Below are 22,113 nucleotides of genomic sequence, written 5' to 3' on the forward strand. Positions count from 1 at the left end.
GAAGACTTCCAATGTTACATGACTTTTTCACTAAATTATCTCACTTGGTCTGTTTGGACGAATTCAATGGAACACCACTTAAAACAAAAGAAATTAACAGAATTCTATCTGTAAAATACCTAATCGTGACTGAAGCATATAAAAAAAGATTTAATAGCAAGAGTCAACAGTTAAAATGCTTTGCATTAATTTCTACACGTCTCTCTCTCTGAAATATTATCAACAAAATATATTTTTAAAATGTATTTAAATTTTTAAATTTAAGTCTAGTAAGTGTGTTAAAGCTAAAATTCAAATTTGGAATAAAGACAAAAATTAATTTACAGGACCACTATTTCTAAAATCAATTATTATTAGAAATTTTGATTTCCTAAGAAATATTATTTGAATCTAGATAGACTATTCCATTCCTGTTCTCAGAAAGATTTAACAAATGGATGAGGCTGACATTAGCCAGATTACTATTTTTATCAGTAACAGTTATATTATTATTACATAGTGACTATTTTAAATCCCGTTGAAAACAAATATAGGCCCCCCCACCCAAAATTAGTAATACCCCAAACTGGAGTGTTTATGATGAAACCAGTGCTTAAAAAATCTATCAGAATAAAAAACTGGTTTAGCTTTTAAAAATATGGCAAAATGTATGAAGAACATCAAAACCGTATATAGGTTTTGATCAAGTAATTCTATTTTTAAACTGTATTTTGAGAAATTAGAGATGCATATAAAATTATGTAGGATATTCACCATGCTGTTTATAATACTAGAATTATAAAATTATAATTGTTATATACTTATATGATATGTATTTTATATAATTTTATAATAAAATGAATTATAAAAATTTTCTAAATTATAAAATTATAAAGTCCATAATAGAGGAATGGGCAAATAAATTATGAGATATGCTTTGACAATAGGACATAGCAACTTAAACCCGTGTTTTCAATTAACACAAGATGTTTATGACACATATAATATAATCTGCATACAAATAGAATATAAAACTATATAAGTACATATGGTTCCAATTTTTAAAAAGATTTTTTATTTAATTTATTGGGGTGACATTAATGAAATTATACAGACTTCAGGCACACAACTCTACAGCTGTCTATTGCATTGTGTACTCAGCACCCCAAGTCAAGTCTCCCTCCATTACCATCTAACCCCCTATGTCTTCCTTCACCTCCGCCACCCTCCTTTCCCTTCTGCAACACCAACACTGTTGTCTGTGTCTGTATTTTTCTTCCCTTAATCTCTTCACCTTTTTTATCCAGCCCTCAAATAGAATACAAAACTATGTAGGTGCACTATGGTCCCAATTTTGTTTTAAAAGTAAAAGGGGAGAAGGGGCCCTGGCCGGTTGGCTCAGCGGTAGAGCGTCGGCCTGGCGTGCGGAAGTACCGGGTTCGATTCCTGGCCAGGGCACACAGGAGAAGCGCCCATTTGCTTCTCCACCCCTCTCCCTCTCCCTCCTCTCTGTCTCTCTCTTCCCCTCCCGCAGCCAAGGCTCCATTGGAGCAAAGATGGCCCGGGCGCTGGGGATGGCTCCTTGGCCTCTGCCCCAGGCACTATAGTGGCTCTGGTTGCAACAGAGCGACGCTCTGGAGGGGCAGAGCATCGCCCCCTGGTGGGCAGAGCGTTGCCCCTGGTTGGCGTGCCGGGTGGATCCCGGTCGGGCGCATGTGGGAGTCTGACTGTCTCTCCCCGTTTCCAGCTTCAGAAAAATACAAAAAAAAAAAAAAAAAAAAAAAAAGAAAAGAAAAAGGGGAGAAGGATTTATATAATGCTCCAAATGTTAACAGAGTCTTCCCTGAATTTTATTTTGTCCTTTTAAGCTTGTCCACACTTTCTGTGAAACTTTTGTTATTAAGAGGAAATAAAAACTTTGTTAATTGAAAGATAACAAATACAAAGACCTGTATTCAAATATACCTTGATGTACGAACATTCTATTAACAAGAGAAGGCTTGGGTACAAATTTATTTCCAATACTTGCTGTTTCTGTGACTAAGAGAAATTCATAATGTTTACATTCAGTTGTTCAACTGTAAAATAATGCCAGTAGCACCTATTTCACAGGGTTGTTGCAAGGATTAAATGACATAATACACATAAGCTTCTTAGCACAGTGACTAGCTAAGTTAAAAAAATATAACCATTGTTTTATTATTATGACAACTATTATGTGAGCCTTTATTTTCTCAAATATTTATCTTATTTTTTTTTTGAGAGAGAGAAAGAAAAAGAGGGAGAGAGGCAGGAAGGGAAAAAGATGAGAAGCATCAACTCGTAGTTGCATCACTTTAGTTGTTCACTGATTGCCTTGACGGGAGTGGGAGGTTACAGCCGAGCCAGTGACCCCTTGCTCAAGTCAGTGACCATGGGATCATTTTGATGATTCCACGCTCAAGCTGGCAGGCAACCTTAGGATTTCAAACATGGGACTTCAGCATCCAGGTTGATGCTCTATCCACTGTGCCACTACAGGTCAGACTAATTTCTCAAATACTTTTGAAACTAGTTGGGGAACAGATAAATAATAGATATAGTATACACTTAATATTTGAAAGCTCTATTCTATTTCATAGGTAACTTTGTGTGTGTGTGTGTGTGTGTTTCTGAAGTAAAGTTTTTGTTGTTATTGTTATTGAATAAACTTTTTAATATAAAAAACTTAAATTTACAGAAAACTTGCAAAGGTACTGTAATACAGAGAGTTCTCACACATTCGAAACCCAGTTTCAGTTCCCACTAATGTTCTTAACTTACTGTGGTATGTTTATCAAAACCAAGAAACCAACACTGCCACATTACTGATAACGAAATACTTTGGTAACTTTGTTTTAAACTTTAAAAAATAGTAAAGCAGGTCCCTGAATAGCCTTTCCTCGTCTATGATGAAGTTTCATTATATGTTGTTTGGCTTAAAGTTACAAAAGCTATTTACAACATTAAGTGAGAACTTCCTGTACCCAGCTTAACCAAATTCAGGCTCCAAATGATTTCTTGCTATGTCCCCAAATTCCAGATCATCTCTGGAAACTATGACAAGCTGTCTCTCAATCTTCACTCATCAAAATTTTTCCTTCTATAAAAGTTCCCAATTTTGGTAGAGTAGCTGGCTGCCCAGAACAAAGACTACATTTTCTAGCTTCCTTTGCAATAAAATGGGCATGTGATTGAGTTCTTGCCAAAATGAATAAATAAAAATTATATGCACTACTTCCAGTTAATGCTCATAAAATGGCAAGTGTGTGTGCGCATTCTGCTTCCCGAACTTCTCCTCCCTTATTGCTAGAATGTGAACTTGACGGCAGGAGCTGGATAGCCATCTGGGACCTAAAAATGGATTTCACATGTTGAAGATAGCAGAGTCAGCCTGCCTTAAAACTCCTACTTCTGGGCTGTTACATTAAAAACACTATTTAAACTACTGTTAGATTGATCTTTGTCTTAACCAGCAACCTAAGTAATACAAAGGGCTAAAAATTTGCCAACCTAAAGCGATTTAAAACAACTTGTCATAGATTCTAAAGGTAAGTTCTTTTGTGCAATGGAATAAACAAATTCTAGTGGGGTTTTTTTTATGGTGACTGAATCAAAGGAAATATGTCTGTATGCTTTTTCTTCTCTATTCAAACCTTCTAAACCTCTACCTGCGCCCTCCCTTTTTATTCTGTTCCTATGGAATAATTACCATCTTACTATAAGGCCAGTCCTTTCACTTGAGCACCAGAACCCATCCTTGTTTTACCTACTTAAGGATCCCAATCCCACAACAGTTCCTCTCTGCACTGTCAAGTATGCTGTGATATTCCCACTAAAAAATGCAAAACAAACAAGCTCCATCTTTAGTCCTCCTCCAACTATATATTTTTTGTTCCCTTTAAGCTAAACTCCAAGAAAAAAGCTGTCTTATAATATCTCCACTTCTGGTTCTCCCTGTTTTCTCTTCAACCTACTGCCATCACAGTGTCACTGCCACTTCATCAAAAATACATAATAATCTTCATATTTCTAAATCAACAGTAAAATAAATACTGAATTCTCACCTTTTCCTATCAATTATACGACTACATTGTTCCTCCACTTTGAACTATTTCTTCCATCTGACTTCCAGGAAACAACTTTCTTCACTGTCTGCTGTTTCTCAGTCTCCTTTGCCAAACCTCCCCCTTTTACTGACTTCTAAATATAAATGCATTAAAGCTTAGTTCATTCCCTTCTTCTCTACCTATGCTATTTAAATATGGGAATAAGAGTAAGCAAATATGGGAATTATAGGTTTTTTAGATAAAATGTATCACAAACCCTAACAATGTAAAAAATAGAATAATTATTAGCCATCAAGAGATGGGAAAAAAAAAGAAGTATGAATGTTAACTTTCACAATAGGGAGTCTAAAAAATAATTCTTTTTTTGTGACTGAGACAGAGACAGAGAGAGGGACACATAGAAAAGGAGAGAGAAATGAGAAGCATCAATTCTTCATTGCAGTTCCTTAGTTGGTCATTGATTGCTTTCTCATATGTGCCTTGACGGGGGTGGGGGCTACAGCAGAGTGAGGGACCCCTTGCTCAAGCCAACAACCTTGGACTCAAGCCAGTGACCTTTGGGCTCAAACTAGCGACCATGAGCTCATGTCTCTGATCCTGTGCTCAAGCCAGCAACTCCGCGCTCAAGTTGGTGAGCCTGTGCTCAAGTCGGCAACCTCAGGGTTTCGAACCTGGGTCCTCTGCATCCCAGTCTGACGCCCTGTCCATTGCGCCACCGCCTGGGGTCAGGCAATATAATTCTAACTTCTTAATGTTTTACTTTTAGAGAGGTCTTTTAAGAAACACTCTATTATGAGACACATACACACATATATTCTTATATTTAGCAATAGGTTTCTTTTCTGTTGAATTAAGCAAATTTAAATTTAATACTCTTTATTAAAAAATGGCATATGTATTAGTAAAGAGTCAATCACAAGATAAACAATTTTTACTATTTTAAGAAAAGAATAGAGAAGGAATTAGGGGCTATTTGAGATTAAGAATAATTCCTAGAACATCATAGCAAAAGTGGATGTTGCCCAAAGTCTGGCTCTAGAAACATACCACATTCACTGTAATCTAGGGGATTGTAGTCATGTTGTGTCTGTTCAATCCACTCCAGCAAAATAGATGACTTGAGTAATACCACCTCTCTCTCCATTTAACTCAGTACCAAATCTAAGGAGTAAATGTGTTTTACCAGAATAAAACATTTTAATGCTTATTTTTGATAATATAATATATTAAAGTACTCTTTATTTCACTAAACATTAAATTTATTCTTTAATTCCATAGTGCCTTTAGTTATTTTAGTATTAGATTATAAAAATAAATCAATAATTTAATAGTCTGTTATAAAACACTGAAATATTATTTTCTAAAAATGTTCCCACACATGCTCTATATTAAAGATGGTAGACTTAAGAACCTTAACACCTTGCCTGACCAGGCGGTGGCGCAGTGGATAGAGCATTGAACTGGGATGCGGAGGACCCAGGTTTGAGACCCCGAGGTCTCTAGCTTGAGTGCAGGCTCATCTGGCTTGAGCAAAAGCTCACCAGCTTGGACCCAAGGTCGCTGGCTCAAGCAAGGGGTTACTCGGTCTGCTTAAGGCCCTAGGTCAAGGCACATATGAGAAAGCAATCAATGAACAACTAAGGTATCAAAACGAAAAACTGATGATTGATGCTTCTCATCTCTCTCCATTCCTGTCTGTCTGTCACTATCCCTCTCTCTGACTCTCTCTCTCTCCCTGTATAAAAACAAAAAATCAAAACAAAAAAAACATTAACACCTTAGCCAGACCAGGCAGTGGCGCAATAGATGGAAGGTCAGACTGGGACATGGAGGACCCAGGTTCAAAACCCCGAGCTCACCAACTTGAGCACGGGCTCATCTGGTTTGAGCAAGGCTCACCAGCTTGAGCCCAATGTCATTGGTCTGAGCAAGGGGTCAGTCAGTCTGCTGTGGCCCCCTGGTCAGGGCACATATGAGAAAGCAATCAATGAACAACTAAAGTGCCGCAACGAAGAGTTGATGCTTCTCATCTCTCTCCTTGTCTGTCAGTCCCTGTCTGTCCCTTTCTCTGTCACAAAAAAAACAAAACATTACCACCTTAGTAATATTCCCAGGTATATATTAGCTAATTGCATAAAAGTTTAGCAAATAAAATAATTTTCATATAAAATAATGTACATCTAATTTCCCATTAGGCAGTTTACAGTGATTTTCAACAAACAATGGTCATATAAAAATACTTTTAAACCCTGGATTTTATCCAGGTTTTCCTCCTTTTCATTATAAGACATTTTTTCCATACTAGATTGAATTTTTAAAAACTCGGATAATGCTACTGAGAAAAAAGAATTTGTTCCCCAAATTGTTCTGGGTTATTTTCATTTAACTCCAAAATTATACAAAACATTGTAAGAGAATCCTTTTAATGACAACATATACTATCATCAGTGTTTTAAAAAAATATACAAAATGATTTTAAGTAATGTATGTATTACCTGGCCACACCCAGGGGCAGTGCATAGAAAGGGTTTGTCATCACTCATATTCCACAGGTCCTTGTATTGCCTATAATAAGACATTAACAGATGGCTAAATGGTTTACAGATTTTTAAATAAAGAATAACTTAAAATGTACTATTTTTAAAATTTTTACTATAAATTCCTTTTTGTATTTCAATGTGAAATAATACACTTTTACTTTCATTTTAACCCTGTCTTCTATCTTATTATGAGTAGACCAGTATGTGTAACATGCAGATTTTATACCAAAGATAAAAAGGGTAAGAACACTGGTGTATCAAGCTAAATCTTTCCTGTTAAAATGCACAAAAAAATCAAATACTGCAGTTAGAAAATCACCACTTTAACCCCCACTAAAATAGTGAATCTAGGCAACTATCATCAGTGTCATATAAAACCATTAGGAGAAAAAGTGATGAGAACTTTATAATGGTTGGATCGAGCTGATAGCACATTAACTCTCCAGTCAGTCTTAAATGAACATCACTAAAAGTAGGAAAAAAGACATTCCATGCTTCCTGACATGATGTGATAGAAAGCACATAAAGTATTCTTGAAGGGGGAAAGTCAAACTTGAATATAATGAAGGCTCTGTAGATCAAACTATAGGAAAGAGATGAGGTGGAGGTGGGGTAGGAAGTAAGGAGAACTGTTTTAGGGTTAAAGAGGTTTAATAAATATACTAACCAAATGTAATATGGGAACCATTTTGGATCCTGATTTGAAAAAAACAATGACAGAAAAACAGTTTTAAGTCAAGGTATTTTCCAAATGTTTTTATTTAGACTTAAGGTTCCCAATTATTTCTTCTATCAACTAGCTTATTTTTGTTTTTGCTTTTCATTCTAGAAATTATATATGACAACTATATTTCACTCAACTAAAAATTCTGTCCTTTTCAACACTACCTTGGTTAACTCTTCAGAGCAATGTTTCCCAAAGCATTTCTAATTGTGATGGCAATAGCTAGCTATTACAGAAAAATGGTATGAATCCAAACAAATTTGGGAAATGCTGGAGCACTGTTTTTTGGAATGACTCTTCAGAGCCATCAATACGTTCAAGTGAAATGACTAAAAGAGCACCCTGAATATGTTTCCCACATCCAATTACTATTTGAACCCCTTTCACAGAGTATCTTAGGGAGAAATTTTATTTATAACTCATTTTAGGAGAAATCAAAACCCTAAAATATGTTTATGTCTGTTATAGTTAAGCATGTTTTAATGCTCTACTTAATATAAAAACAACAGGACGTTCAGTTAACTACATAATAAACAAGTGTTTTCTTATTAATGAAAACAAAAACCTAAAATATTTATCTAGAAATAACCTATGAAAATTTTTATTAAAATGGCTAAAAATATCAAATATTTCATACACACCCAGCAGATTTCACACGTAACTTGAATTTCATAAGTTGACCAACTTATCATCAAGTCCTTTTTTTCATGGCAAGGATACTGAAAAACAATGTGGTTTCCCAGTTAATAGTTTTAAAGCATTTCTTGAAACACTGTAGAAAAAAACCACTCAAATAATGATACACTGTATAACATTACCATCATCCAAAACTCCAGTTATTAAGAATCTTTATAATAGAGCTCTGCTTCTTAATTATGAATGCCCATATAAATGCCTTAAACATTTATATAAATATATACTAATATATCAAACTCTACCACAAAGAGGGTAAAAGAGAAAGAAACATTTAATTCAGCCTTTATGGCTGTGGTTAAAAACCAGTCATTAAAATAGTAAAAAGCCTGACTTCTGAATTCTAAAGAAAAAGATGAAAGCTAGTTATTTCAAATATCTACTCAGAAGGCTTTTAATTTTTAAAATGTAGTCTGTGGTGGTCAGGTTCTCAGCCTAATTTATCAAAATCTATTTGTCCCATAATGTATTTGATGTATATAAGTAGGTCTCTGTTTTGTAACTTTATAACTTATTTGGTATTAGCTTAAGGACAGGTATCAAACTGAAACAATCCAGGTCGGTGGCCCATTTTTAAAACTCTGCTAATAGTATTTCATCTTGCATTCACTGAAACCTCATCTAGTGGTGAACAGAGTAACTATATTAGCTTATTCAAGCAAGCCAATGGTACAGAGAAAAAATTTATTTTTCATAATTTTTCTTATAATTCTTGGTGTCAAGAATGTCTTACTCAGAAACAGTGGATAATTTTTCTACGGAAATGTATAACTAGCCACAGTTCTGGGGCCTAGAGTCAAGCGCGATATGGTATAGGAGATAGGAAGGACCAATCTGATAGTTCTAGAAATGCTTTAAAAAAATTTATTTCTTTTAGAGAGAGGGGAGGAGAGGGGGAGAGGGGGAGAGAATGAGAAAGAGAGAAGGAGAGAGAGAAGGGGGAGAGGAGCAGGAGGCATCAACTTCCTTGACCAGGCAAGCCCAGGGTTTTGAACCGGCAACCTCAGTGTTCCAGGTCTATGCTTTATCCACTGTGCCACCACAGGTCAGGCTAGAAATACTTTCTAAGAGATTTAACCCCTTGGTACCCTTCTCTCTCATTTTCCCCACTCCCCCACCACATCTGTCCCCTCTCTCTAAAATAGAAGGTTCTTACCTACATATCAGCCTATTTCCTAGCCAACCAATAAAAATTCCCATTCCTTATGACTATTTTTCTAATACTTAGCTGAGGTAGCTGTAACTATAAAAATTGAAGTACTGGCCCTGGCCGATTGGCTCAGCGGTAGAGCGTCGGCCTGGCGTGCGGGGGACCCAGGTTTGATTCCCTGCCAGGGCACATAGGAGAAGCGCCCATTTGCTTCTTCACGCCCCCCTCCTTCCTCTCTCTCTCTTCTCCTCCCGCAGCCAAGGCTCCATTGGAGCAAAGATGACCCAGGCGCTGGGGATGGCTCCTTGGCCTCTGCCCCAGGCGCTAGAGTGGCTCTGGTCGCGGCAGAGCGACGCCCTGGAGGGGCAGAGCATCGCCCCCTGGTGGGCAGAGCTTTGCCCCTGGTGGGCGTGCCGGGTGGATCCCGGTCGGGCGCATGTGGGAGTCTGACTGTCTCTCCCCGTTTCCAGCTTCAGAAAAATACAAAAAAAAAAAAAAAAAATTGAAGTACTTTGAGACATAAATGGTAACTCCTCTCGGAGGCTTTAGTGCCATCTCTTTAACAAAGATCTAACTGAATCTCAAACCTTTAAATCCAGGCTCACCTTCCCTTTTATAGGAAGGTTGGAAATATGCTTAGGAAAGCCTAGAAGGGAGGCTCTTCCCGTCTTTGCTTAAATACGGTATTTTATTATTTTAACACATCATTTGGTTCAGAATATTTTATTTTCCTCCTTAAAACCCTAGGTGTGTCAGCCCTGGCCGGTTGGCTCAGTGGTAGAGCGTCGGCCTGGCGTGCATAAGTCCCGGGTTTGATTCCTGGCCTGGGCACACAGGAGAAGTGCCCATCTGCTTCTCCACCCCCCCCTTCCTCTCTGTCTCTCTTCCCCTCCCGCAGTGAGGCTCCATTGGAGCAAAGATGGCCCTGGCGCTGGGGATGGCTCCTTGGCCTCTGCCCCAGGCGCTGGAGTGGCTCTGGTTGCAACAGAGCGACGCCCCGGAGGGGCAGAGCATCGCCCCCTGGTGGGCGTGCCGGGTGGATCCCGGTTGGGCGCATGCGGGAGTCTGACTGTCTCTCCGGGTTTCCAGCTTCAGAAAAATACAAAGAAAAAACAAAAAAAAACCCCTAGGTGTGTCTTATGGTCAGGTGTGTCTTATGGAGTGAAAAATATGGTAAACTGTTGAGGGAGTCAATGACTGCAGATAGAGAACTGTTAATATACCACACCATTCTCCCTGGCAAGCATCCACAACCTAAACTTGTGGAAAGATCACTGTACACAGGATAGTTCCAGGCAAAATTTAAAAAAAATTAGCTTCTTTGGTTTCTCTCTCTCAACTCTTCTTATTCCCCTTTATCTTCCTTGTTCCTCATAATCTAGTATTATCCAAACTTACCCTTGTCTTCTTTCAGTCAACAAATACGCTTCTGAGTATCAACTATGTGCCTGATCCTAGGAATGTAGTGGTGAATTGAGATGAATACCTGCCCTCAGAAGCTCCCAGTATAATTAGGGAGCTTATATTAACAAATCAAGCACCTGGCTCAGACCTCCTCCTTCCACTGTTCTAGACAATTCCACATGTAAACATGTATATGGTTCATCGTATTTTCTGTATTACATTATCATTAGACATTTTACTTTGGAACCTCAAATTTGGTTAAAGGTGTAACTCTGATTTTTGTTTGTTAAAACACAGCCAGAGCAATTTTCACTATTAGGTAGCCCACATAAATGGTCAATTTCATTTAATTACTATAAAACCCTTAAAGTTGAAGTTATAAATGGGGTTCAGAAAATCACTGTTATTTCGTGACAATATGAACTAAATTATACCTACTGAACTAAAATGTTGTAAAGAACTTTAAATTTGCTCCCAGAAAAATAAATACAGTAGAACAAAAATGAAAAAAAAGTCCAAATACCACCACTCAGAGATAATTGTTTAACATTCCAGAGTACATATCTAGTCTTATCAATGTATGAAGATACATAATTTTTTAAAGATTTTTATTGATTTTAAAGAGAGGAGAGAGAGAGAGAAAAGGGGGATGAGTAGGAAGCATCAACTTGTTGTTGCTTCCCATATGTGTCTTGACCGAGCAAGCCTAGGGTTTTTTTTTACTTTACTGGGGTGACGTTGGTTAATAACATTACCTAAGTTTCAGGTGTACCATTCTATAATACATCATTTGTACACTGAACCACATATTTTTCACCCAAGTCAAGTTTTTTAACCTGGGGAGTAATCTAAGTCACTGAAGGAATAATGGGGACAATCTGCAGGGTAAATATAAAGCGGATCTCAGAACAAAATACCAATGGCCATGGAGCAGAAGTTTCTGGGGCTTAGAAAGAGGTATTCTTGATAGTTTTTTTTTTTTAATAAATAAATTTTTATTAATTTTAATAGGGTGACATCAATAAGCCTAGGGTTTTGAACTGGTGACCTCAGTGTCCCAGGTCAGGCTGCAGATAACATGACTTTAAAAATTGTAAAAACACTACTACAACTTGATTTAAAATGTAATTTTCTAAATTCTGCCACATCATTAGATAGTAGTATCATTAAATATTAGATGTCATTTTTTAATAGCTATATAACATTCCATCATACAAATGTGACCTAATTATAACTAATTCTCATTAGTGAATTTTTATCATCAATAAATATACTTGAGGAAAAAAATTTGTGCAATATCTGTAATATTTCCCACAGAATAAATTTTTAGACACGAAATTGCTGTCAAAGGCCCTGGCTAGTTGGCTCAGTGGACAGAGCACTGCTCAGTGTGCGGACATCCCGGGTTGGATCCCTGCTCAGGGCACACATGAGAAGCAACCATGTGCTTCTTTTCCCCTCCCTCACCCCTTTCACTCTCTTTTCCCCTCTCGCAGCCAGTGGCTCGGTTGGTCCAAGCATCGGCCTTAGGCGCTGAGGATGGCTTGGTTGATTCGAGCATCAGCCCAAGATAGGGGTTGCCGGGTGGATCCTGGTTAGGGCACATGCGGGAGTCTGTCTATCTCCCCTCCGCTCACTTAAAAAAGAAAAGAAAAGAAATTGCTGTCAAAGTAAAGGCTTATTTTTTTAATTAAAAAATTTTTTTTTCAATTACAGTTTATATTTAATATTATTTTGTATTAGTTTCAAGGTGTACAAGTGGTTAGACAATCATATACTTTACAACAGGGGTCCCCAAACTTTTTACAAAGGGGGCCAGTTCACTGTCCCTCAGACTGTTGGAGGGCTGGACTAGAAAAAAAACTATGAACAAATCCCTATGTACACTGCACATATCTTATTTTAAAGTAAAAAACCAAAATGGGAACAAATACAATATTTAAAATAAAGAACAAGTAAATTTAAATCAACAAACTGACCAGTTATTTCAATGGGAACTATGGGCCTGCTTTTGGCTAATGAGATGGTCAATGTCTGGTTCCATATTTGTCACTGCTAGCCGTAACAAGTGATATGAGCGCTTCCGGAGCCGTGAGGCGTGAGTCTCGCGTCACCGGAAGTAGTACTGTACATGAGCGACGCCACCACATACAGTACTGACCATACAACATCTGCATCCTGTGCTCCTCTCACTGGTCACCAATGAAAGAGGTGCCCCTTCCGGAAGTGTGTGTGGGGGGCCGGATAAATGGCCTCAGGGGGCCGCATGCGGCCACGGGCCATAGTTTGGGGACCCCTGCTTTACAAAGTGTTCCCCCTGATTTTCCAGTACCTACCTGACACCAAACGTAGTTATTACATTATTATTGACAATATTTCCTATGCTGTGTTTTATATTCCTATCACTATTTTGTAACTACCAATCTGTACTGCTCTATCCCTTCACCTTCTTCACCCAGTCCCCCAACGCCCTCTCCTCTGGCAACTACCAGTCTGTTCTTTGTATCTATGAGTCTGTTTCTGTTGTTTGTTTATATTTTTCTTTAGATTCCACATATAAATAAAATTATATGGTATTTTTTTTTCTCTAACTGACTTATTTCACTTAGCATACTACCTTCCAGATCCATCCATGCTGTCACAAAGGGTAAGATTTCATTCCTTTTTATGGCCGAGTAATATTCCATCGTATATATGTGCAAGTTTTTTTTATCCACTCATCAATTGATGGGCACTTGGATTGCTTCCATAGCTTGGCTACTGTAAATGATGCTGAAATAAACATAGGGGTGCATATATTCTTTCAAATTAGGTTTTGGGTTTTGAAGGTATATTTTTAAGGCTTTTGATTTATATTTCTAAACTGTCCTTAAATACATATATAATATTGATTTCTACTTTACAAGTAGTATACATAAAGGCCTCATTTCTCATAATCCACACAACAGTAGATATTTTTAAAACATTTTTGTCAGATTAGTAGAAAATAGTAAGGTCAAATTTTTTCATATATATAAAATGGTTCTTCATAGTTACCTGTGAAATGCTTCGTTTGCTGATTTTTAAAAATTATAATGTTAGTCCAAAATTCTCTTTCTTGAATATAATCATAGACTCTTTTTTATGATACAGATTTCTGATCATGTACCTCATTGTGTTCCTGGTCCTAACTACTCTACTTACAAAAGCAGTCCCAAACGGTGAAATGATTTTCTTAAGGTAAAAAATGAGACAAGAACTTTTCAACTGCTATCCTGTGCCAACTGATGTGCTTTGCTCTCCTATGTATATCAACTATGATATCATGCAATTCTATGCCTACCCATTATACCAAAATTTTATGTAAACCACTTTAAAAAAAAGTACACTTTTGAAACCTACAGAATTATAGGACTGACCCTTTATTAAATAAAATCACAATCACACATAATATAAAATGCCAATAAGAAAATAGTAAAGAATACTTTAAGGAAAGATGAATAAAAGAAATGGGAGAAATTAACTGGCAAACTATTTTTTTTTTTTTTTGGTCAGAGACAGAGCGAGAGTCAGAGAGAGGGATAGATAGGGACAGACAGGAACGGAGAGATGAGAAGCATCAATCATCAGTTTTTCGTTGCGACACCTTAGTTGTTCATTGATTGCTTTCTCATATGTGCCTTGACCGTGGGGCTACAGCAGACCGAATAACCCCTTGCTCGAGCCAGTGACCTTGGGTCCAAGCTGGTGAGCTTTGCTCAAATCAGATGAGCCCGCGCTCAAGCTGGTGACCTCAGGGTCTTGAACCTGGGTCCGCCGCATCCCAGTCCGATGCTCTATCCACTGCGCCACCGCTTGGTCAGGCTGGCAAACTATTTTTTATAACTTAAAATTAACATAAAAGTCAAGTCTCCAAAAATAAAGGAAAGGTGCCTTCATAGGAGGCAGCTTAGGGCACGTAAGGTGTTGGGGAAATGGTTAAAGTTAGGCTTGCTTGCTTGTCTTGTTTTTTGGCTATGTAGCTGTAACACCCGATGTAACCAAGGACACAGGATCTTGAGCACTGCCTCAGTGTAAGCACCTTATGTAATTAAGGACACGATGGTTGGCTAAGTGCCACTATTGTCTGATTAGCCATAAAAGCCTAAGTGCAGGGTCAGTGGCCTGCCTGCTACCTGGGGGCTGCTGCCGGCTGTTGCCACCGCCGCCATTGTTCAATAAAGCATGTCCTATCATCTATAGCTCCTCATGTCTTCTTCAGCTCCTGGAGCCTCATAGTCTCCAAAATCAGACCAACAGCGGGACAGCTCAGTGCAGGGAGTCAGAGCCTGGGCAAAGTGAGCAAGGTATCCATGGGTGGGAAGGCAGGGGTTGGGCCTTAGGGGAGTCTGAGTTGGGTGAGTAGAGTGTGTGGAGGGGGCATGTATCCTGATGTGGGTAGTCAATGCCCAAGTTGGGTAAGGAGGCATCCACATGAGGTAAGGAATAGGGTTGGTACCAGTCCAGCAAAGGACATCAGGGCCTAAGCAGGAGGGCATCTATTTCATAAGGAGGAAAGGGCCTGGTGACAAGAGGCAGTTCATTATATACACTAAACAAGTAAACATATCAAGAATGTGGTAGGTGAAGATAAATTCACTATGGGTGAAGATAATTATATATAATGAACCTTCGAATCAGGTGAGATTTTGAGATATTGGTGTGAACTTATGACTTTGATATAAAGACACAAAAATATAGATGATGTGAACATATACATGCATATATATATTCATGTATTTCTCAGCTGTGCCCACTGAAAGGGCCTGGAAACACTGATGCCCCTTTAGCGATGAGCCCACTTAGCATCCAGATGCTGATGTCTAGGTAACATTCTCCATCAAAAGGAACCTGGGCTCCTTGAAAATTTGGCTGATTTCAGGCTGGGCAGGAAAAATACAGGATAGGTTTTGACTATTTTGTGCCATAAGGTCAAGAAGGACTTACATATGAATTTAGCCAGAAACTGGTCAAATCTAGGACAATTTGAGAATCAAAATAAATAATGACAATCATGGATCATATCATGAATAAAATAGGATTCCATTAATCCTACTGATATGAAAGAATAAACTCTCAGTTTGACAAGACAGACTATATCCTTAGAGTACCACCCTATAAAATACATTTTCATTACTAAAGGCAAGAGTAATTAATAGTATAAAAACCAGGCAAACATTACCTTGCCCAAGTGAACTAAAGTAACACTAGAAATAGGGAAAATTAATACCACATGCCCAAATAGGATGCAGTAAGAATATATTATCACTTCTATGACAGTCAAGCCAAAGATTGATACATTAACTGAATTTAATCATGAAGAAATATTATACAACCCCAAATAGAGGTAAACTTAAAAAAACTGGCCTATAATTTCCAAAAGTGAGTCATCAAGGTCAAGGAAAGACTAAGAAACTGTTTCAGACTGAGAAAGACCAATGAGACATAACAACTGACTACCCTATAAGATTCTAGCCTGAATTTTTTTGCTTTTATATAAATATAAAAGACATCATTGGAATAACTGGCAAAACTTAAATGTGATGTAAAAATTAGATGGTAGTACTACATTAATTTCTTGATTTTCATGGTTGTATTGTTTTGTAGCAGAATGTCTTATTGCAGAAAACAAAGTATTTGGGGATGATGAGATATCATGCTAGTAACTTATTCTTAAAAGATTCTAAACTTAAAAATTTTTTTTGAAAAAATACATTTAAGCCTAAGTGGTAGCGCAGTGGAATGAGTGTCAGACTGGAAAGTGAAGGACCCAGGTTTGAAACCCCAAGGTCACTGGTTTGAGTGCAGGCTCATTCGGTTTGAGCATGGGCTCAACAGCTTGAGTGAGGGGTCACTGGCTTGAGGGTGGGATCATAGATATAACCCCATGGTCACTGGCTTGAGCCCAAAGGTCACTTGCTTGAAGCCCAAGGTCACTGGCTTGAGCCCAAAGGTCACTGGCTTGAAGCCCAAGGTTGTTGGCTTGAGTAAGAGGTCACTCACTCTGCTGTACCCCCCCCCCCATCAAGGCATATATGAGAAAGCAATCATTGAACAACTAAGGAGCTGCAACGAAGAATTTATGCTTTTCATCTCTCTCTCATCCTGTCTGTCTGTCCCTATCTATCCCTCTCTCTGACTCTGTCTCTATAAAAAAAATAAAAATAAAATAAATAATAAATTTTAAAACATAGATTGTTGTATGTAAATATTATGCACTACAATAATTATATAACCGTTATATAGTTAGTATGTAGTTTTCAGCAGTAGTTGTAAGAAAAATACTATAAAATATATGGATTCTCTAACAATTCCCTGCTTGTTCTTGGTTTATAATTTGCATGTTATGAGATATCAAAGAGTAGAAAACCTACGTTCTGTACTGCAAGGTTAAGAGCAAACAGAACCATACTATAGTAGAACAATTTCCATATCTGAAAAAAGACTCGAGGGATATTAGACAATTATTTGTTCAAAAGGAGTTTCCTTTTTTAAAAAATATGAAATGTGGGTTAAAGCTCTTATGACAATTTTAGTCTGTGGTATCAATATTCCCATGCCATTCTGAATTCTGTCATTCAGTGATTCAGCTGAAAAAGTGTTTTACATTTCTATTAAAAGTAAGTAAGAAGGAGACTAATTCACTTTTTAGAAAATAGTATAGATAAGTGAATCCTAAAAAACAGGAGAGAATCAATTCCTGGTGACTAACTTCAGAAATCTACATGTTCTAAAATGTAAATTTGGCTGATTTTCTCATTAGTTGGTTACAGAACTATAAATGTTGTAACATTACCTTTAAAGCATGTTTCAAAGCAGATTTCTAAAATAAACATTGTTCCCAAATATTTCTAATATAAATTATTTTATGATATTTATTTGGAAAACACTGGACTACTTTGTACCCAATATTAAGAATAAAAGATATTGCCCGACCTGTGTTGACGCAGTGGATAAAGTGTTGACCTGGAACACTGAGGTTGCGGGTTAGAAACCCTGGGCTTGCCTGGTCAAGGCATATATGGGAGTTGATGCTTCCTGCTCCTCTCCCCCTTCTCTTTCTCTCACTCTACCTTTCTCTTTTCTAAAATAAATAAATAAAATCTTTAAAAATAAAATAAAATGATACTTAAGAAAAGAAGAAAAGATATGGTCTCTGCCCTGAAAATCAGCTTAGTAAGGAAGATAAGTGAAACTACTACTACTAATTCAGTGCTATACACTTCGTAATAAAGATAAACACACACACTATGGGACCATGGGGAATAAGGAGTATTCTGGAGCAGTCATCTCTCCCAGCACCCACATTCCCCTCCTAGAGAACCTGAGTGCCAGTAAAGGGCAATCCTATATAGCCATGTCCCTCCATACATGGCTCAGGTGAACCAGGGGAAATACAAGACCAAGATAAGCCAATAAAATTTCCTTTTCAGAAAATTAACAAATAAAGAGAGAGAGAGAGAGAGAGAGAGAGAGAAAGAAAAGAAAATGCCAAACAGAGGTGGGCACCAGAAATTCAAAATCCTACTCAAGACTGGTGAATATTTTGTCATGTTCACACTAGTAAGAAATTAATAAAAGCCAGAAGTAGGCACAGAAAAAGAGAGATGAGAAACCATGAAGCCAAGATGAAGGAATGTAGTTTCTGTGATGCCTAGCTATGCTTATGATTGGGTCATGAGAGAGTCTTCTATATCCTGAGTATGAGGCTCCTTTTTTTTTTAAACCTGAACTTACCTGATTTTCTATCCCCTAACTAAGACAAAAACCTGGCCAACTCTAGAGAGAGGGTTTGGGAAGACTACTGAAGGAAGCAAAGCCTGAGCTTAGTCTTCTCAATGAAAGAGGCATCAGAGAGTTAGAGATGATGCTGTGGCAGTGGAGACACTTTGGTAGAAAGCATAGTAAAGAAGAATACACTGAAGGACCTCTAAGAACTTCTGATGGCTGAAGTGCAGAACATAGGCCGAAGGGAAGAGAGATGAGGTCAGAGAGAGAAGCACATCCTGAAGGACCTTGAATGCCACGGCAAGGAATTTCGATTCCATCCTTACCTCCCAATCCCACCCCCACTCTGAGATTATAAACTAGGAACCTGTGCCAAAATGTTGAGCTAAGAAAGTTTTTCACATTTCTAATTGGATTGGAGGGGGGAAAGAATAACCAACAGAGATGATATGTGGCCTCCATAAAGCCTATTCTGTAAAAAATAAAAAAGATTTTAAGCAGGTTAACTAGATAATGAAAGGGACATGTTGGTAAGGCCATTGGAGGATTGACTAGAGAGGGCAACACTATGCATAAGAAAACCAGTACATACAAGCTACTGCTAATCTAAGGAAAGAGAATAATAGTCTGAATTCAAGCAGTGCCAATCAAAATGAGAGGGAAGGACCTGTTTATGAAAAAATGCTCTTAGGATAAGACCTCATCTCCTTAACAGTGTTCCCAGACCCTTGCATAGACTGACTTCAACCTCCTATCCCAGTCTTTTATCTCTTGGCTCTAGCTATTCAGACTTTTAATCAGTTCCCTCTCAGTCTTACATCCTACTCATCCATCCTTCCTTAGTTAAAACCACTCACCTCTGATATCCCTCCATCCACTAATCCCCCTACTCTAAAATTCAGAGCTCTCATTTACTTAGTCATTCAGTCAATAAATAAATAAATAAATATTTAATTTTTTTTAATTCAGTGAGAGGAGGGGAGGCATAGAAACAGACTCCCACATGCGCCCTGGCAGGGATCCACCCGGCAATTCCACTAGGGGTGATACTCTGCCCACTTGGGGTGTTGCTCTGTTGCTCAGCAACCAAGCTCTTCTTAGTGCCTGAGGCAGAGGCCATGGAGCCATCCTCAGTGGTAGGAGAAAGGGGTGGGGGAGAGGGAGAGAAGAAGGAGAGAAGGAGAGAGGGACGGGAAAGAGAAGGAGGGAGTAGGAGGGGGGGAGGGAGGGAGGGAAAGAGAGAAAAGAGGAGGAGGGATAGAGAAGTGGATGGGTGCTTTTCATGTGTGTCCTGACCAGGAATTGAACCTGGGACATCCACATGCTGGGCGAACACTTTACCACTGAGCCAGCCAACAGGCCAGGGCCTAGTTAATAAATATCTGAGTAGGTGCAGAAGGGTAGAAATTGTGCTAGACTCCGGAGTTCAATGATACAGACAAAATCCCTGTCCTCATGGAATTTACCTTTTAAGGAATATAGTTCTAACCAAATCAGTAGACTTGAACATTGAAGTTTGATAAGGAGCTCAAAATTATTTAATGCAGGTATCAGTGTATAAGAAAAAATGATCAAGTGTTGCTACCCTTTGCTTCTTATCCCTGCTGAAAATTTGTTACTTTGTCAAATAAATGGAAAATTATTTTCCAAATTTTTGTCCAAATTAGAGTAAATGTACATTTACAAACACAGCTTCTCTTTTGATGTGAACTTCCAGATTCAGGTACAACAACAGCACAGGCCAATTTGCTTGTGTATCTTTATTATATGCGGCTTAAGTGTCTGTTTGTCGCCGATAGCTTATTGGTTGCTTGCATAACTGTACTAGCCAATGGGGTGAAGTTGCCACAGCTGAATGCAAATTGAGCGGGTGGGGGAAGGTGAACATTTGTTTGCATTGGCAATCATCTGCTTTTGAAACAATTTAAGGCTGAACGCAAATTGAGCGTGTCAGGGGGAAGGTGAACATTTGTTTAAATTGGCAATCATCTGTTTTACATAAAAACTACGTCTTAACGTAATTTCTTTTAAGAATGCCTCCTAGAAAATACAGCACTGAAGAGGAGAGAAAAGGAGCTAAAGCTGCACAAAAACGGCTTTTTCGACAAAATTTTTTTTACCTGAGCCTGCATTTGCACACGGTCAACTTTATGTTGCCTGTTCAAGAGTTCGTGAAAGAACGGATGTAAAATTAAAAATAATTGATGGTCCTCTGCAAGGCGAGCTTAAAAATGATGGAAAGATCTACACAAGAAATGTTGTATACAAAGAGATCTTTGACATGTGAATTAACATTTTATTATTTAAATCACCTTTATTTATTGAGCTAGCCGTGGCTCTTAAGAAATGTACCGCCAGTGGTTTCCTTCATTGCACTCTACTTTAAGCAATTAAGCAAGTAGAAGGGGGAAACCCCGTGAGGCACTAAGCAAAGGGGCATCCTCGCCGCCTGCCCTGGGTAATTCAGTTTGAATTAGCAGATACCTTTGCACAAATCATTTTAATTACAATTTATAATATCTAGAACAGCGGTCATTTCGTATGACCGCTGGGCTTTCTAGTCTTGATATATCAGACAAAGTCTATCACCAGACCACACTGTTTTAAAAGATTCTATACACCAGGGCACATTTATTAAATCAGTATTTTCTTTTTATTTTTAGAAGCTACATCTTCAAACCACAAAAGGCTTGAGATAAAAAATCATTGTACTTTCTACACTGCTTACAAAAAATAGGGAATCAGGGAACGTGCAGATACTCCAGTACTTTCAGCCTTTTGTATAGCGCATTTTCATCAATGATATAAAAGTTGGTTTTACATCTCATTTGAATAATTGAACAACTTTCTTCTACTTGTCATTTGCTTTTCTGATGTTATTTAATAAAAAAATCAGGGCCCTGGCCGGTTGGCTCAGCGGTAGAGCGTCGGCCTGGCGTGCGGGGGACCTGGGTTTGATTCCCTGCCAGGGCACATAGGAGAAGTACCCATTTGCTTCTCCCCCCTCCCCCCTCCTTCCTCTCTGTCTCTCTCTTCCCCTCCCACAGCCAAGGCTCCATTGGAGCAAAGATGGCCCCGGAGCTGGGGATGGCTCCTTGGCCTCTGCCCCAGGCGCTAGAGTGGCTCTGGTCGAGGCAGAGCGACGCCCCGGAGGGGCAGAGCATCGCCCCTGGTGGGCGTGCGGGGTGGATCCCGGTTGGGTGCATGCAGGAGTCTGTCTGACTGTCTCTCCCCGTTTCCAGCTTCAGAAAAAATACAAAAAAAAAAAAAAAAAAAATCAAATGCTTCTTTTTTTAATCGCTTCATATTCATTTTGAAATATCCCCTAATTTGTGAGCAGTATGTATTTTAACAATCAGTACACTGTGACTGCCATATAGATATTTAACAAAGGTAAATGTTTGAATATATAACTTCCTATTAATGTTTTTGAGCAACATGAAATGACGGTACTAAACATAGTTGATCTAAATCAAGCCAAAACGAACAGAGGTGACTTTTTAGTTAGCTTCTACATCCTCAAAGTAGGTAATACTTTTTATCCAAAATACTTTTGAAATATAAAAAACACATCATGAATTAACTCCCATTACTATTCTTATAAAATTCTAGAATTAGGACTTTCATATTAGGACCCTTTGCTATATAGAAGGCTCCCTAGTCAGGTAAGCTCAGGAGCCTCTGGGTCAAACAAAATTAAACACGTCAAGGTAAGTCTTCAGTGTGCTGTTACGTGCTTCTATGCATAGCAGCTCCAAAAGAACATTTTTAAATTTGCTGAAACTCAGA

The 22,113-nt window shown here is 38.2% G+C and overlaps 1 protein-coding gene across 16 annotated transcripts in view; it reads right to left on the reverse strand.

Annotated features, from left to right (window-relative positions):
- ATF2 (activating transcription factor 2) overlaps positions 1–22,113 on the reverse strand; it is a 92,616-nt gene that overhangs the window by 57,688 nt on the left and 12,815 nt on the right. For 7 of the 16 annotated variants that reach the window (XM_066346028.1, XM_066346023.1, XM_066346027.1 and 4 more), the window contains 2 exons: positions 7,973–8,050; positions 6,563–6,632 (listed from right to left, as the gene is read on the reverse strand). In XM_066346028.1, the coding sequence (XP_066202125.1) occupies positions 6,563–6,587 (25 nt within the window). In that variant the 5' untranslated portion in view covers positions 6,588–6,632; positions 7,973–8,050. Of the gene's footprint in view, positions 1–6,562; positions 6,633–7,972; positions 8,051–12,045; positions 12,215–13,195; positions 13,351–22,113 lie in introns of all 16 variants that reach the window. The other 9 variants (XM_066346025.1, XM_066346012.1, XM_066346016.1 and 6 more) reach the window with 3 other exon arrangements.

This window comes from Saccopteryx leptura, chromosome 7 (genome assembly GCF_036850995.1).
Source record: "Saccopteryx leptura isolate mSacLep1 chromosome 7, mSacLep1_pri_phased_curated, whole genome shotgun sequence".
NCBI lineage: Eukaryota > Metazoa > Chordata > Mammalia > Chiroptera > Emballonuridae > Saccopteryx > Saccopteryx leptura.